We start from the raw sequence: 17,215 nt of genomic DNA, 5'->3' as shown, positions 1-17,215 counted from the left end.
CATGCCTTTGAGGTAATAAAGAAATCTGTTTTATTTGAAAATACAGACATTTTAAATTCATATGTTACAACATTTATATTTAAGTTATCTGTTAAATAGATGAAAAATAGCGTTTCATGTTTCTAAACACATACATTTCATTTCTTGTTGTTCATTCTCTCCTTTGCTCACTACAGCTTTAATCCTCCAGGTAGCATGGCCTTGTGAACTAGCGGTACTGTTTAGCGTGTTGACTACTTGTAAGTCGCTTAGGATAAAAGCGTCTGCCAAATGAATAAATGTAAATGTAAATTTATGCTATGCTTTTGAAAACTCTCTTTAGAATACTTCAAGTTACTTCAAATTGTAGTTTTCATTTATTTTTGGACACAGGGCAGGAGTTGATTGTTCTGAAGCACCCGGTAAAGCCTTCTTCTAGAGCTGAACTCATACACGTTTGTCCCACTGTAGAGATATATGTAACCTGATAAAAGAAAAAAATAATCATTGAAGTTTCTTTAAGGTTCGAGATTTCTTAGCTTTGATTTAATAATAAGGGTTATAAGACACACATACCGCTAAAATAATGGGCTGCTGTAACAACTCCAGCCATCCCTGGGAATCCATCTTCTACTTGTCTGGGATACCCTGCCTCCATCCTGCGCCTTCTCTCATCGAAGCTATGCAAAAAAGAAGTGTCTTAACATTCTGATAGCTCTTTTAAAGTAAAAACAACATTTCTCAAAGCCAAAACACCTGAGAGCTCAATAACATCCTCTAAGCTCTTAAAGAGCAACCTCTGAGCAATATTTTTTTTCTTGTTTGTGACACACAGCACTTGACCAACCTATAATAATAGCTGTCAGCGAAGAGCAAGGTTTTTCCAGTGCTTTGGTCATGGACAGCAGCTGTAATTTTTCTCACAAATGACGGCAGACCCAGAATGCTGAGAGATTTGGGATAGCCCCTGACAACATTGTAGCCGTAAAGTGCCCAGACACGTCTACCTGCAAACAAATACAGGCAATGATAAGACATTTCCCGAGGCATAGATACAAAGATTGTGGGTTGCCCAGGGGCGGTCTGACCAGTAGGACATTCAGTCACAGTCCAGAACGGCCGTCCCACCGACGGCCTAAGGGGCGGACGTATTATAAACGCGAATGCACGCAACGCGAAGGCATTAGCGGATCGGACACGTATGCATGTAGCGCAATGCACACGCTACATACAACTCTCCCCCCCCCCCCGTCGACAGTTTTGGTGGAGGGCCGATGACATCAAACAGCCCGCACCACCCACAACCCCCACCCCCCATCGACAGAATTGGTGGAGGGCCGAATTTGCTTCCCAGTCCGCCCCTGGGGATGCCCAATGTTGAATGGTTTCAGCATTCACAAATTCTTTACCTTTGAAAACAAATACTTTATTCTGAGCTGGACTCTCATAAGCTGCATCTATATTATTTGGGAGGTTGGGCCACAAGCTTTGGATTAGATGTTGCTCCGCACGTCTGTTTTGGGAGCTACGCCAAACGTATCTGCAAGAGATCGAAAAAGGTCATGAGATTATTCCATTTACCACAGCTTTTAAATATACTGTATATTCTAGTATGGTTTACAGAAAGTGTTTCTGTGCCTTACTTGTCTTTGAAGAACATTGATTCTCCCCCAAAAGTTGTAACCGCATCCAGGATCAATTTAGGATCACAAGCGTCAGGATTGGTTGGTGGTTCCGGATCAGGAACATCACGGGTTCCGACAGTGTTTCGACCTGATGGAATTGCCACATAGTAAATGAAAAATGGATATTTTTAAGATTTTAGAGCTTTTTTTCAAGATATACTTACCATAGAGAGACTGAATTCCTTGAATGTCATCTGAAGACAGAGAGAAGCTATCAACATCCTTGAAGATGTACGTGGGATACATAAGAGCAGCGGGAACGTTTGAATGAGAAAGACCCAGAGAGTGACCAAACTCATGGGCAGCCACCAGGAAGAGGACAAACCCTTCGGAAACATCACAATTTAGGAAACATTTTCATATCTGAAAGATGGGTTTGCAGTTTACTCAGTCTGGATATATTTAGTAAAAATTACCCCTTGATGAACGGAACGTGAATTTCTCATCTTCATCGAAATGTGCGTCTCCACCAATTCCAGCACCGGGAGCAAAGGCATGAGCAAGAGTTTGAGAAGGTCCATCAAAAGGGTTAGCATCCCCATGATCTAGAGATAGAAGATTTGGTTTTCTGTCATTGATAAATACATAATTATTTGCGATAAATATGTAGACAGACAGACTGAAAACAAATCTGTGTAATTTAGTATTTTTGTCTCGTTTTCCAGTACAAATGAACAAATTTCCTAAATTGAGATTTACTTAAGAAGCAAAATGACTTGAAGTTTAGTCTTGTTTTCTGAAGAAAAAAATCTAATTACAATATCTCCCAGCAAGAAAAGAAAAATAAACTTAATTCAAGTTTCAATTTAATTGACATTTTTCTTATAATATCTCACTGGCAGAGGTTTTTGCTAATCAGAACAGAAAAACAAAACTTAATATCTTATGTAATTTTGCTTGTCAAGTCAATGTAGGCTATCTTGATTTTATTTTCACTTCCACTTGAATTCATTTTTTACAGTGTAGACAGTCAGACAGAACTTACGTCTTGATGCGAAGGTGATCATGATGTCAGCGATACCGTTGTTGAAACGGGTAAATCTCAGAGGAGTGACGTCGGCCCAGACCTGCAGGGCTCTATGAATGGAATCGTCCACCTCGGCTACCGACAGATCAGGTGTGTAATTTACAATCCTGAGAAAAAAAAGGATCGTGGTCTGTACCTGCTCTGTCTTTTATTCTTATACTGTAATAGCGATTCACGGCAATAAACGCACCTGTAGGTGAGCTTGTTGGTTCTCCATTTGAGACTCTCTCCGAACGTGGAGTATGCGGCAACGTCTGGAACTCCACAGCGGGGTTTCTTCATCTCCTCTATGGTCTCTTGGTCCACCTTTCCAGTCACCTTAAGCCCGAAAAACTTCTGCATCTCTCTCACCTTCTCAATCATTTCAGTGGATGCTCGGCGAAAGGTAATAGGAGCCTCATCCGTTAGATTGTAAAAAGTTTTGAGGTAACTCTGAAACAGATAAAAGGAATTATTAGAGACTTTATTGGGTATGATTGAAAAAAACATACATGCAAATATAAATAAAACAAAATGCTGTTTAGAGACTGTGATGAAACTGTGCTGTACCTCCGCAACGCCTTGATCTGTGGCAGCAGGTTGCGATATTGGTCCAGCATGAACCGCAAGGACTAGACCTGTAAGAAAACACAACTGGGAGCAGATCATCTTGTTAGATGCTTCTTGATGGTTCTTCTGTTTGACACGGTTTCAGGTGGCAGTTATATACACTTAAGACCGTGAAGTAATGTATTAAGCAATCAATGAAATTACCAGACACGGGTTTCTGAGTAACCCACCAAAAGAAATAAACAATTCACAACTTCCTTGACCCAACCTGTTCAAATAAATCTGTGTTTCTCTTCCTCATACGTCTTTTGAACTGCAGTGCTTCTAAATATGGAAAAACACAGTAACAAGGGCTTTATTGTGCAAGATTGATGAGAAAAAAGCTATACGTTAATAAACCACAAATGCAGAAGTGAAACTGATTTCTAAGCATTACTGAGTCTGATTCCACCCAAATAATGCAACTATTGATCCTCTTTTTGTAAGTCAAATGACAACCAATAGATAGCATGTCAGACTTTATAGATAGTTTCACCTGATTCTTCATAACGTTGGTTTATGATTCACAGCGCTGCCAACAATATGTGGGTTTGTATGGGCACATGATGATAAGAAACAAAAAAAGCTGAAACATCTCCACTGTAAATGTGACTACATCTAAAAATAAAATCTTTTTAGGAATATCCTAAAAAGGAAATGTGTCAAATTTGGTTTGCAGCAATGACTTTCAGATTATTAAACATACATTGAAAAAACATTTTAAACATTTTATGTCATTAAAATGATACATCATTGAACTTGATTTTCATACATTTAAATGCACACAAACTACTGTAAACTATATGTATAAAGTGTAATGCATAAATCGCAAATAGTCCTGTTTAATTCTTCTCTGGGCGGTCAATTTTTTAAGTTCACATTCTTCTTCACTATCTTTACAATTAGTGTGACAGTGAAATTATGATATTTAATTTTGATCATGATGATAATGATCACTATTATTGTGGTATGTAACCAGAAATGTGTCTGATTGTTTCAATGCACCTTGTAAGCTGTATTGTAATTTAGTATGTTGAAAAAGCACACACATTAAGACGTTTACATTTATATTGTTATGTTAATATAATTGATTCATTTAAGATATCTTAACTTTATTATGTTCAGTTATTTTTCGTTACGGTACATTCACATACTAAGTTCTACCATTTTAATGTTTAGGCCTATATATTTTTGTAGTTGTGTTGATGATTTATTTACTGCTGTCATGGCTCTGCTTCCTTAGTCATGTTTTTCTTGGTCCTGTAGCAGAGCCAGAGCAAAGTCTTTGGTTATGTGGAGAGAAACATATTATTGTCCTTTTGACAATAATATACGTTCTCTCCAGTGTCTTGTCATTGGCCCCGCTCCTCTCGTTTCCTTGTGATCTTTCCCTGAGTGTTTAATGTCCCACACCTGCCCCATGTCGTTATCCCTCGTTTGTCTTCCCTTTATATACCCTCATGTTTCTTTGTCCTGTGCTCGTATATTGCATCGTGTTCGTGTTCGTGTTCGTGTTCGTGTTCGTGTTCGTGTTCGTGTTCGTGTTCGTGTTCGTGTTCGTGTTCGTGTTCGTGTTCGTGTTCGTGTTCCTTGCCCTGTTCGTGGTTTGTGAGTTTTGTGCCTTGTATTATTTAAGACGTTTGGTCGTGTCCTTTAGTTTAGTTTATTGTTCTTGTTTTCATTTTGCCCCCCGTGGGAAGTCTTTTGTTTTATATTTCTTAGTTCTGTTTTCCCCCATTGTGGGTGTTTCTGTTCTGTTTTTGTTTTTTGTATAATAAATATATCTGTTAACCCCTTCACTGCCTGCCTGCGCTTGGGTTCTTCTGCCAATTCCTTGTCAACTGCAGTATCTAGACAATTTTAGATATACATGTTTTGTATAGCACAAATGCGGTTTACACTATTGCAGCATTGTTGTTTTGATTCTGGAACGGTGTTTCTACACCTTTCGGTATTGCAGCAAGTTACAAGTGTAGAAATCCGGACACAGCGTTACAGCAATTTTCCTTCTTTCAGTAAAAAAAGATGTGATAAGTCATGGCAACATACTTTTGCATTTCCTCATCAAAATTACTGTAGCCTGCATCACTAACGTTATAGTCAAGATACAAAATAGTAAGTTGAAGTTGTTTCGATTACAAAGCACACATTCGCCTTGCCTCATCACATGTGAAAGCCATACAAAAACAGTTTGTTGACATGTCCTGTTCTTATTTTGTGAAGTGATCCTAATATGAAACAAATGTGCCAATTCAGACTTTATTTAACCAACTACATTCGCAGTATTGATTCAACAGAAATGGGGAGTGGGTAACTAAAATAAATGTAACGATACAGTTACTGCACTACAGTACTTATGGGGGGTCTGGATGTTCTGATGAGGAGCTTCGTGCAGATCATCATCTGGCATCTATAAGGTAGGGATGAGGAGTCGACTCCAAAAGCCTCTTAATGTCTCTAAAGGCAGATTCGACTCGGTCATTTTTAATGTTGTCATTGACTTAATTCGGTTAAATTGTCTTTGTGGTTGGCGCAAAGCAACGAATAACATTTAAAAACCAGTTTAAGGGAAAAGTCATACCGCCACTCGCTCTCTGACTGTACACGTTTACGTTCGATTCAAATCACTGCGGTAATCAGTGTACGAGCGACGCCTACTGGTACTCTCACAAAAGTGCACGCAAAATTTCCCGTTCATTCTTCAACTTCAATCTGATCACATTAAATTTTCACATCCTTATTAAAAACTCCTATATTTCGTTTATCCCTCTTCAAGCTTGTATTTCTCTAAACAACCGTTAAGACTTTGTAAGTTCCTTTGAATGAAAGTTGAGTGAGTCTGTGCGCATAACACAAATCAAAAAATGTCCCAGATTACCGTGTCATCCTTGAAGATATAATCTATGATGTCATCTCTGACACGCTACAGTTTTGTCCTTTTTTGGAAGCAAGAGCGTGTTTTGGCTTAATAAATAGACATCAGCAGTATCATGTCCAAACAAGTTTGTGTGCGTGCATTTGTACAATGTCTTATGCTATCACAGATCACACAATATTCAGATTAAAGTGTTTATTTTGTAATGATAACTTTAAGGCAATCACAGCAAGTTTCATTACTCTGGAGTACAAAAAAAATGTTTCAAAGGTTACGACAGACTACCCACACAAAACATCAGTCTTTTCAGGAAATTAAATAAATAAATGTAATAAATTAAATACTCAAACATTGTGCTAAAAATACTGACAGGTTCTGTATGTTTTCCCTCCAGGCAGGCAGACATTGTATTGCTGGGCTAAGACAAAAATCTCAACAAACTAACAGGGCAGAAAATAGTTGTTGTTCAGGACGCGGAACAGCTTCTTGTGATAAGAACTGAACTCAAACATTTTGGATCCACTGAAAAGATAGTTGAAACCTAAAATGACAACAAAAGACAGAATGTAAACACAGGGCTAGATAAGAATTTACTTTGGATTTGCTCTGAATTTATGTGTTGTGTTTTTATCCGTACCTTTGTACTGGAAGGCCGCTGTCACCATCCCTGTCATTCCTGAGAATACATTTTCCACCGGTTTAGGATAACCTTTGTCCATTCTCCGTGTCTGCTCATCATAACTACAAAAAATAAATTCTCGTGTTACTTCACGGTTCTTAAAAAACGACAATCAGGGCATCTGTTTACGTGATTTACTTACCTATAAATCTTATCGTCAACGAAAAATAGGATTTTGTAGGTCTGCTCATCATAGAGGACTGCATCGACTTTCTTCACTTTATTTGGCAGACGGAAGATGCTGAGACTCTTGGGATATCCCCGCGCCACGTCATAGCCATAGATAGCCCAGACCTTTTGACCTGAGGCACGACAGCATTTCCAAATTATACATCTTATGTTTTTAATGGCATTTATTGAACCTATGTCAGGTATGGTTTTATGGTTTTTACCTTTGAAAATGTAGACTTTGTCATCAAATGGACTCTCGAATGCTGCATCGATGTTTTCTGGAATCTCAGGCCAGAAGCTTTTGATGAGATGTTGCTCCACTGTGGTGCTAAAGGGGTAACTGCGCCAGATAAAGCTGCAATAAAAACACCAGCAGTTGAGATCCGAACTCATGAGGTCATGCCGATGTTACGAAAACCTTTCTGTCTTTTCTTACCTGCCCTTGAAGAACATGATCTCTCCTCTGAGCATGGTTACAGCATCCAGGACCATCTTAGGATCACATCTGTCTGGGGTGGTGGGTGGTGTGGGTTTTGTTTCATCAGGGTTGACTTCAGGGTTAGGGCCTGCAGAGAAATCCATCATTAGCCGAATGTATTTTTGATTCATCACCAGTGTCTTTGTCATTTGTAACAGCTTACCGTAAAGAAACTGGATTCCATTGACGTCATCTTGAGGGAGGGAGAAGGTATCAACGTCTCTGTGGACGTAGTTGGGATACATCAGTGCACCTGGATCCTGGGAATGTTCGAGGCCTAACGCGTGTCCAAACTCGTGGGCAGCAACCAGGAATAAATTGTATCCTGTGCAACAGGAGACGTGAATACATATTTTTTTTGTTCCACTGAGGTTGAAGGTTTTATCAGATGAGACTGTGCTTACCATCATAAGCTTTGTAGGTGAAAAACTCGTCGTCGTCAAAATGGGCATCACCACCAATACCATCAAAGGGAGGAAACGCATGAGCCAGAAAACCATTGGGTCCATCAAAGGGGTACCCGTCACCATGATCTGGAAACAAGCAGATATTTGCTTTTAACCATTAACATACGATCCTGTGAGCAACTGCAAATGATGAAATGCTTTACATCCCTTACAGAAAAGACACACGAAATTCACATGTGCAAAAAACACATGTGATCACATGTGAAATGTGTGTTTTTGGAATATTTTGGTGTGAATTCCATGTGAAATCCCACGTGAAACCCATGGGATAACATGTAAAAACCCATGGGATAACATATAAAAACCCATGGGATAACATATGCGACATGTCTCCACATGTGATCACATGTTCTTGACGTCACCACATGTTGCACATGTCATCCCATGGGTTTTTACATGTTATCCCATGGGTTTCACGTGGGAATTCACGTGGAATTCACACCAAAATGTTCCAAAAACACACATTTCACATGTGATCACATGTGGTTTTTGCACATGTTAAACACATGTTGTATACATGTGATCACATGCGAAAAACATGTAAAAAAACATGTGAAATTCATGTGTCTTTTCTGTAAGGGATTGATCTAAATGTTTAACAAAAATGACTGTATGTGAAACACAGTTGTTATCTGCTGTACTTTATATAAGATGTTTTACGCTAAACATTGTTTTATAATTATTATGCATGCAGATTTTTAACCTCAATCAGTATTGATTAGTTTGTCTCACTGCAAGGCAATGAGGTAAAAATGCCTTAAAGGGACAGTTCACCCAATAATGAAAATTCTGCCCTCGTTTACTCACTCTCAAACTGTCCCAAAACTGTATAAAAATCTTTGTTCTGTTGAACACAAAAGAAGATGTTTAGAAGAATGTGGAAAACTAAACAGTTCTGAGGGCACCATTGACTACCATAGTAGTTTTCCTACTATGGAAGTCAATTGTGCCCCAGATCTGTCTGGTTACAAACATTCTTCCAAACATCTTTCTTTGTGTTCAGCAGAACAACAACATTTGGAACAGATTTGGAACAACTTGACGGTGAGTAAACGATGACAGAATTTTTATTTTTGGGTGAACTGTCCCTTTAATATAAATACGTTTCTTCATGTAATCATTTGACTTCACCCATCTGAATCCCAAATCATAATGTTAATAAAGTCAATGTATGTGTTGTTATACATAAGATACATAAATATTGTATTTTCAAATCAACATTGAATAAATGTGCAGTATTTCTGTGATAAAATGAGATCTAATTTGTGTGGTGTAGATAGAGCATCTTGCAATAAGATCATATCATCATAAATAAATAAATACCCATTATTTATAAAAAGACATCCATATGACATTGTAATGCTTCTGATGAAACTGACCTCCAACCACGAATGAGATCATGATGTCAGCGACTCCACTGTAGATGCGAGTGAATCTCAGAGGACTGACATCTGCCCACACCTTCAGGGCTCTTTGAATGGAATCGTCCACCTCGGCTACTGACATGTCAGGTGTGTAGTTCTCAATTCTAAATAAAGACATCAATGTTCAAAAGTACCACCAAGATTGGCATAACCCAATTTAAGGCTAAAATACACTACAAGACTTTTGCTCAGATTTTGCCCAGATTTTCAGGCTGGACTTGCTGCAGAAAGTCTGTGCCAGTCTGCAGATTTGATCAGTTAGTGTGTTTCTATCTGAAACTTTCAAAAAGTCTGCAAGTGTATGATGTCTAGTTTAAAAAAATCTGTTCAGATTTTAAAAGTCTTGTAGTGTATACCAGCCATTAGCAATTCATTCTGGTCTAAGGTGGTCTTTTTAGTAGGTTTTCTGTCATTTTAGTGTAAATTGTATTTTTAGGTGGCTCTCTTACCTGTAGGTCAGATCGTGTTTTTTCCATTTGTAGTTCCCTTGAAAAACAGAATAGGCTGCAACATCTGGAACCCCGCAGCGGGGCTTCTTCATCACATTCAGTGTCTCTTCATTCAGCGTTCCTGTTATCTTGAGTCCAAAGAATTCCTGCATCTCCTTCAGCCTCATACTCATTGAACTAGAGCGTTGTAACTTTTCGTTAGATGCATGCTTTGGCAGGGCATACAGCTTGTTCAGGTAATTCTAAACAAAAAACAGAAAAAAGTGAATGTGCAAATTGAATAAAATGCATTTTTTGTGTCTAACAGAAAAGGTTCAAAGTGTGATTATTACCTCAGCCATGGTTATTTCTTCTTTATCAACAGATGGCAGTATTGGGCTGGTGTGACCAGCGACCACCAAAGTCATCAGAATGCACAGCTTGTAGATCTTCATGTTGCTTCTCCTTCAAGAAACTGATGCCGCTTGTGTTTTGCTGCCCTCTTAAATACACATCAGAATGAGCGATTGTGCAAGAGAAGACTGAGTCACATTTACACATGCCGCTATCCAAATCATGAGAATGACCACATACTACCATATAAGGTACCCTAAATAAACATAGATACCATGATTTTATCAACTAAATAGAAAATTAAGCTTTGCAAAGAAATTAATATTTACATGTTTTATGGGCCAGTGACTCGATCTTTCTGAGCAACACTGTGTAGTCACTTTTATTATCGAGATAAACAAACAAAAGTACTTTATGGTATATTGTTTATTGTTAGATTTTTTTGCTTTGGATTCATATGCTGGATTCATTGTTAGGGATTCACTCCAAAATAAATACATTAAAATCCTTGTTCACCCCCAAATAAAAATCCTGTCATCATTTACTGTATTCATTGTGTCATTTAAAACATGTCTGTGGAACATGAAAGTAGATATTTTGAGAAATGTCTTGAGAAATGGTTTTGTGTCCATATAGAAGTCAATCGGGATTGTGTTGTTTGGTTAGATTTTCTTCAGAAACAAAATAACTTGAATTAAGATTTACCTAATTCAAATGTATTTTTTACCCAGCTGGCATATACAGTACTGTACATGTGTAATTTTATGTTTAGCTACTATTTTAGGTCACTTTCTTTGTCAAGTAAATGTATCTTTATTTAAGATTTGTTTAATATTTGTACTGGAAAACAAGACAAAAAAATACTTAAAAAGAAATGAATTGTTTTGCAGTGTGTTGTGCAGAAGAAAGTCCTACAGGTTTGGAATGATATGAGGGGAAAGTATTTTCATTTTTGGATGAACTGTTTTCATTTGATTAATGATGGTTGTTTGCATGCACTATACAGTATATAAATGTTGTTCTCTCTATTGATCACGCATTAAAAATACATATAGAACAAATGTGTAGAAATACATTTAGATCTCTTAATTAATTATAGTTATAATAATTCGTTACATTTTCTGGGCACTCAAAGCGCTTTACATTGAAGGGGGGAATCTCCTCAACTATGTGCAGCATCCACCTGGATGATGCGACGGCAGACATTTTGCGCCAGAACGCTTATTGGTGGAGAGGAGACCGAGGATATTAGGATCTTTTTATATACGTATGTTTTATATATAAATCTGCAGACCCCCAAAATCCTGGCTTCAATATTTATAAAACATTTCAAAACTATAACCTCCACATTGCCCATTGTCACATTGTAATGCAGGTTATTTTTGTATGAATCTACATTCCTGCTACACATAATGTAGTGATTCTTTAATAAAACCAAAATAGATTTTGCATTACGTTAAGTGATACAGTAAAAAGTGTATTTATTTTTCATTCCGTCATTTATCTCCACAATAAGAGAATGACGTACATGAGTTTATTAAAACATCTCTTTTTCTCATGTTCATCCAGATGAGGGGTTCCCCATTGTGTTCAACACTGACAGACAGTCATCTGTAGTGTTGTAATGACACGCATTTCATGAGCAGATGGTCATGACACATCTGTGTGTAAAGGGGACCAGAATAAACTGGTTTAAAACAGCGTTTCATCAGTGGGCTGTGAAATGACACTTTTTGCATCTTTCTGCAGTTCACTTTGTTAAAACAGCATTTAATCAGTTGTCATGATATATCAACACCAAGATGTTGAATCTTTACTTATAGTAAAAGGGTCACTTTGGCCGCATACACACTGCAGATGAACATCGTTCCTATAGTGTCCTTGTAAATGGTTATTTTAAGGAGTGATGGCTGCATTCTGCAATGTATTCACAATGAAATATTTTAAAAGATAAACACCATATATAGCATTAGATCTACAGAGAGAGTACTGAACTATTAGTTGTTTGATGTTAATACTATTTAATATCAAACATGGCTTATCTTCTGGGTCAAAACAAAAATAAGTATGTGGATCAGCAGCAGTTTATTAAAATTGTCACAAATATTACTGCGTAAACCTTTGAAATGATTGTTTCCCGTTAAGACCTGCATGCCAAATGTTGCAACTTCGGTTTTGGAGTCCTGGATTCCGCACAGAACAATAATGTATGCGGTTCACTTCAACCATTTTATGATGCATCTGTGGTCGCTTTGAGGATCAAGGTATTAACTTGCAATTTCATTACAATTCTTTATAAGAGCTAATTAAATACAGACAACATTTTAGGAAGTGGATAGTTTCTCATGCAAAAAAAGGCAATAAATCCGGATGTCTACATGAACGCTTTCATCATCACTGTGAGATTTGTTTCAGAACAGCTGAGGCAGATTTCTAAAGTATTCAATGAGATACAGCAATAGAAATTATGCAACAGGATACCCTCAAGCCAAACACGGTGGACATAACATACAACTGTGCAATTCCATTTCCAGCACCAAAAATGGTATGAAATGGTATTTTTGCCATTACTTTTATCTTGGGATCAAACTCTACTTACTAAAGTCCTGTGAAGGAATAAAATTGGCCATTCCAGATAACAATAAATCAAGTTTATTTAATCAAAGGTCCGAAAAAAGTGTCTGTACTGTAGAAACACTGTGTTGTGTTTCCTTTTGGTCGACAAACCAAACTCAAAGTTCCTCTTACGGCTTGTGGGTTTTAGTCCCACACGTTGTGATAAAATGTATTGGTTGAATTTACTGTTAACTGCAGCTGCCGGATGTGTCCCTTCACTTGTCATGCACTGTTCCCTTTGACATGGCTTTGTCTTCGGTTTTATTTATACATGGTGGCCTTTGTTGTCTTCATGTGCTCTTCATGGCTGGACCTGGTGGAGAAGATGTGTGCCTCCTTCCTCATCGAATGATGACCTGTCCATGTCATCTACAGTAGGAAGCACACATTGTAGTCGACCGTAGGCTGTAACCTTCTAAGCAGCATTTGAAGTAGAATGGAATTGTGTTGCTAACAAAATAAAAAAAATCTCAGCAACAAATATTAAGTAAAATGTTTAACTTTTAATAAATATGTTTTGAATGTCATCAATTCCACTTATAATTTCACTTTTTTCCCACTGAGGTTGTCTAGGTCGCTGAACAGAGCCAGTGTTATAAGTTTTGTACTTTAGTGGTGAACGTAAACTCCCTTAAAACAACATGACTTTGTGGCTTTACGCACACGCTACACAATGCTGTGTGACTAGTCAGCTCTATAATTTCAATGGTCAGCTGATAAGCTGAGAGCTCTACACTCTAAAAAAAATAATAGGAATGAAAATAGGGCACAATATACTGTATTAATATGAAGGAATTTTCCATATTCATTTTTACAGTTGTTTTACCTGTATTTTAGATTTTGCACTGCATTAAATTGCATTTTAGCATTAACGGAAATGTCTGTAAAATAAAGGAAAATGTACTGGTAATTTTCTGCCAGTACTTTATCCGTTTTTTACGGGATTTTTTTACAGTGTAACTTTCATTTTTTTTATATAGACATACATGACACTTTAAATTATGAAGACATTCATAAAGGTGGGCTCAGATCAAGACTTTGTGCATCGGTGGAAATGCATTAGCAAATCTGCATCAGTAAATGTTTTATGAATCTATTGAATCATAAAAGTACATATCAATCCTAATGTTAATCTAACTTTGACATTCCTGCACTATTCGTGTACCTCATGCATTTAACAGATACTGACCTGAGCAACGTGCCCAGTCATGAAAAACCACCAGCTACACCCTGATGGTTTAGGATAAGCTCAAATAAATGTACTGTATGTGCATGGCTTTTGTGAATCGCAAAATTCAAAGGTTTGAAATTGAATTTTATATTGCTGACGGAAAGTATGTTGCCCAGAGGGATGTTTACTGTTGCAAGAAATCTACAACACCATTTAGTACCACATACCTGGTACTGATTATTTTAAGATCTTTGAAAAAGTACACATAGCCTACCGTTTACTAGATAGAGATTTGCATTGCATCAGCTTGAATCATAATCTTTGTGCTACACAGCGTGATTGTTGATATTGTGTTAATAAGAAATAAATGAAATCAAAAGCGTTTGACTGATAGCCTTGTTTGTTTTTTATTCTATAGATATCGGGATAATATCGTGTGGATCATTATCATAAATATTTTTGGCCACAATAAGGGTGTTGTGAAAGTCTGATGTTGTGACAGACCAAGTTACCTGTACAATGACGACCGGCACAGACAAGTGAAGTAAAAAATGGCATCAAATATGCTGTGTCTGTGATTCAGAGCTGCTGTTTACAAACAGTTGTGCTGGAAAGGTGGAAGTTCCCGTGAGACTTCCCTCTGCGTGTGAAGCTGCGATTTCATAAAGAGCTTCTTGAGAAATGTTTTGAAACATCATGTGACATCACATCCAGATTTGCCTTTAATCAGAATTTAATCAGTGAGATTGTATGAAGGGAATAGAAGTCTTTTTCTGAAATAATAAGCTTGCATGTACACATAATTGAGCTTAATTCTAATTAATACTGGGGCTGTCAAAAGATTAATCGCGATTAATCGCGTCCAGAATAAAAGTTTGTGTTTACATAACATATGTCTATGTACTGTGCATATTAATTTTCTATTCATAAATACAAACACATATACACAAGTATACATATTTAGGAAATATTTACATGTATTTATTTATATTTACAAATAATTGAAATTATATATAAATGTTTATTAATATTTAGATTTTTCTTAAATATATGCATGGATGTGTATGTGTTAATAAATACAAAAATATTATGCACAGTAAACAGATAAATATTATGTAAACACAAACTTTTATTCTGAATGCGATTAATCACGATTAATCTTTTGACAGCCCTAATTAATACACAACACAATTCTACTGTCGTTTTAATTGTGACACTTCCACACAATTTCTGTACTACATACAGTAAGTTTTGCACAAGCACCACCAACATTTTCTGATTTTGCTGTTTCTCCAATTCCAAGTTGCCATCACTGGACAGTCTTACAAGTCACAGAACAGAGGGGCACAATGTGATCAATGCTACAGAAGTCTTCTATTGTTGTTAAAGAAGAAATCATCTTCAAATGTCTCAGCTATCCATAGAAACATGTTTGTGTGATTTACACGCTTGTGAAACTTTAAGAACCTCAAGAAGTCATCTAGCTAATCGGATGTTTCCTCGATTCACTGAATACCTGGTGTTTACCTGAACTCTGGACTGGCAAGCCTCAGTCTCAGACAATACACACGATAAGCTTTGATTCACTGCTCAATATTAATGAATTATCACATGACTAATATTACAGTTATTATATGACTGGTTTGATAATCTTAATATGGGCAATTGTACGTGCAGGCAACTGTTTGTAAAAACAAAAATCATGCTTATATTAATGCACTACATTGGAGGTGGCATTTTGGAGGGTTTAGAAGCAAATGTCAAATTCAAATTTTTAAAGACTTTATATTATTTTTTGTGTGTTTAAAGTCATATTGTTAAGTCTGTACTTCATTTATTCATTCATTTTTAAACAAAACTTTATTTTCTTTAGTAGGACTACTAAAAATGAAAATTCTGTCATGATTTACTCACCGTCACTACAGACGTTTTTGATTTCTTTTTTCTGCCGAACACAAAAGATATTTTAAACATTGGTAACCAAACAACAACAGCAACATATCTCAAAATATCATATTTAAATGACATGAGGGTGAATAAATGATGACATAAAATTGATTTTGGGTGACCTATCCTTTACAGAGCACTTGTTTAAGACAGTTAACCCCGGGTGTGACAGAAATAAAGTTGTTAATAAAGCTGTCATTTATTGAAATACATTCAACTTACAAGAGATTGTAGGGTATTATCATATTCGAGCAAACCAAACACGGACCATTTTAGGATTCACCGATACGGTCACGCAGTAATTTTTGATACCAACGTGTTTGTCACTTCCTGTTCACCTCCAGCTTGGGTGTGCTCCATGCCCCTGCATCTGCTGGTACAGCATGTCATCAGTGTTATCAGTGGTGGTGACACAAAGCGCTGCCGTCATGGTTCAGGATGTGAAGTCAGGGAATTTTCCCATTTACAGTGCAGATTTGCATGTTTGGCTTTGTTAAGGTGCGGAAACATGTAAATACCACCTCCAAATTTATTATTTAAGAATGCTTGGGGTTTATTTGTGGTTGTGATTCAGTTTATGATTCATTTACTTGTAATAGAGTAATTTTCTCCCAGTGTATTCTTAGAGTGGTTGTGATATAAACAAATGTAATATTACTTTAGGAGTTAAAGGGATACTTTACTAGCAAATCAAGCCTCAAGGCATCCTAATGGTTTTCTTCTTGAAGAATAATGCAGTCGGAGTTCTAATACCACCGCGTATCATTTTACTTCCAAGCGGTAGAATGGGAGTGAATGGGTGTTGACTTTTTGAAGCTCCAAAAAGTGCATCCATCGATCAAAGAACTGCTCGACACGGCTCCGTGGTCTTAACAAAGGTCTTCTCCAGCGAATCGATGCGTTTGTTTAAGAGAAATATTCATAATGACAACGCTATTAACGTTGATGTCTAGCTTCCGTCATCTCTCGAATGCGCGTGAACCAGAGGCTTGTTTTTCCGGCAAACGACGGTGACGAAAGCTCCCGCCAGAGTAGACGCTATCCTATTGGAACAAAACAAAAATGCAGCGTTCGTCACCGGAACTTACGACATGCCTGCGTCATCTGCCAGAAAAACAAGCCTCTGGTTCAGGCGCATTCGAGAGATGACGGAAGCTAGACATCAACGTTAATAGCATTGTCAATATAGATATTTCTCTTAAACAAACGCATCGATTCGCTTCAGAAGACCTTTGTAAAAGTCAACACCCATTCACTCCCATTCTACCGCTTGGAAGTAAAATGATACGTGGTATTATAACTCCGACTGCGTTATTCTTCAAGAAG

General features: G+C 37.2%; 2 protein-coding genes across 2 annotated transcripts; both read right to left on the bottom strand.

Moving 5' to 3' along the window:
- Positions 1 to 6: 6 nt before the first annotated feature.
- On the bottom strand, positions 7 to 3,390 carry LOC130546334 (collagenase 3-like). The gene is made up of 10 exons (XM_057321534.1): positions 3,241 to 3,390; positions 2,882 to 3,123; positions 2,650 to 2,798; positions 2,081 to 2,209; positions 1,829 to 1,990; positions 1,623 to 1,752; positions 1,389 to 1,519; positions 827 to 986; positions 556 to 659; positions 7 to 463 (listed from the first exon to the last, which is right to left on the bottom strand). Exons 1-10 carry the CDS (start codon positions 3,337 to 3,339, stop codon positions 357 to 359), a joined length of 1,413 nt encoding a protein of 470 aa, XP_057177517.1. The 5' UTR covers positions 3,340 to 3,390; the 3' UTR covers positions 7 to 356.
- Positions 3,391 to 6,334: 2,944 nt separating this feature from the next.
- LOC130546333 (collagenase 3-like) lies at positions 6,335 to 10,280 on the bottom strand. Its single transcript, XM_057321533.1, has 10 exons — positions 10,155 to 10,280; positions 9,823 to 10,064; positions 9,329 to 9,477; positions 7,887 to 8,015; positions 7,646 to 7,807; positions 7,441 to 7,570; positions 7,226 to 7,359; positions 6,976 to 7,135; positions 6,792 to 6,895; positions 6,335 to 6,695 (listed from the first exon to the last, which is right to left on the bottom strand). Exons 1-10 carry the CDS (start codon positions 10,254 to 10,256, stop codon positions 6,595 to 6,597), a joined length of 1,413 nt encoding a protein of 470 aa, XP_057177516.1. The 5' UTR covers positions 10,257 to 10,280; the 3' UTR covers positions 6,335 to 6,594.
- Positions 10,281 to 17,215: the final 6,935 nt, after the last annotated feature.

This window comes from Triplophysa rosa, linkage group LG22, assembly GCF_024868665.1.
Source record: "Triplophysa rosa linkage group LG22, Trosa_1v2, whole genome shotgun sequence".
NCBI lineage: Eukaryota > Metazoa > Chordata > Actinopteri > Cypriniformes > Nemacheilidae > Triplophysa > Triplophysa rosa.
The sequence above is the reverse complement of the archived record's forward strand: the minus strand, read 5'-3'. Positions and strand labels throughout refer to the sequence as shown.

What these genes read in the sequence shown, in the direction of transcription:
- LOC130546333 (XM_057321533.1), bottom strand. Translation starts at nt 10,256, where the DNA reads ATGAAGATCTACAAGCTGTGCATTCTGATGACTTTGGTGGTCGCTGGT. An exon ending in CACCTACAAAGCTTATGATG is followed by an intron (nt 7,808 to 7,886) that starts GTAAGCACAGTC and finishes CCTGTTGCACAG; the next exon opens with GATACAATTTATTCCTGGTT. An exon ending in CAAAGTCTACATTTTCAAAG is followed by an intron (nt 7,136 to 7,225) that starts GTAAAAACCATA and finishes GTCGTGCCTCAG; the next exon opens with GTCAAAAGGTCTGGGCTATC.
- LOC130546334 (XM_057321534.1), bottom strand. Translation starts at nt 3,339, where the DNA reads ATGATCTGCTCCCAGTTGTGTTTTCTTACAGGTCTAGTCCTTGCGGTT. An exon ending in GCTGACAGCTATTATTATAG is followed by an intron (nt 660 to 826) that starts GTTGGTCAAGTG and finishes TTTTTTGCATAG; the next exon opens with CTTCGATGAGAGAAGGCGCA. An exon ending in AGCAGCCCATTATTTTAGCG is followed by an intron (nt 464 to 555) that starts GTATGTGTGTCT and finishes TTCTTTTATCAG; the next exon opens with GTTACATATATCTCTACAGT.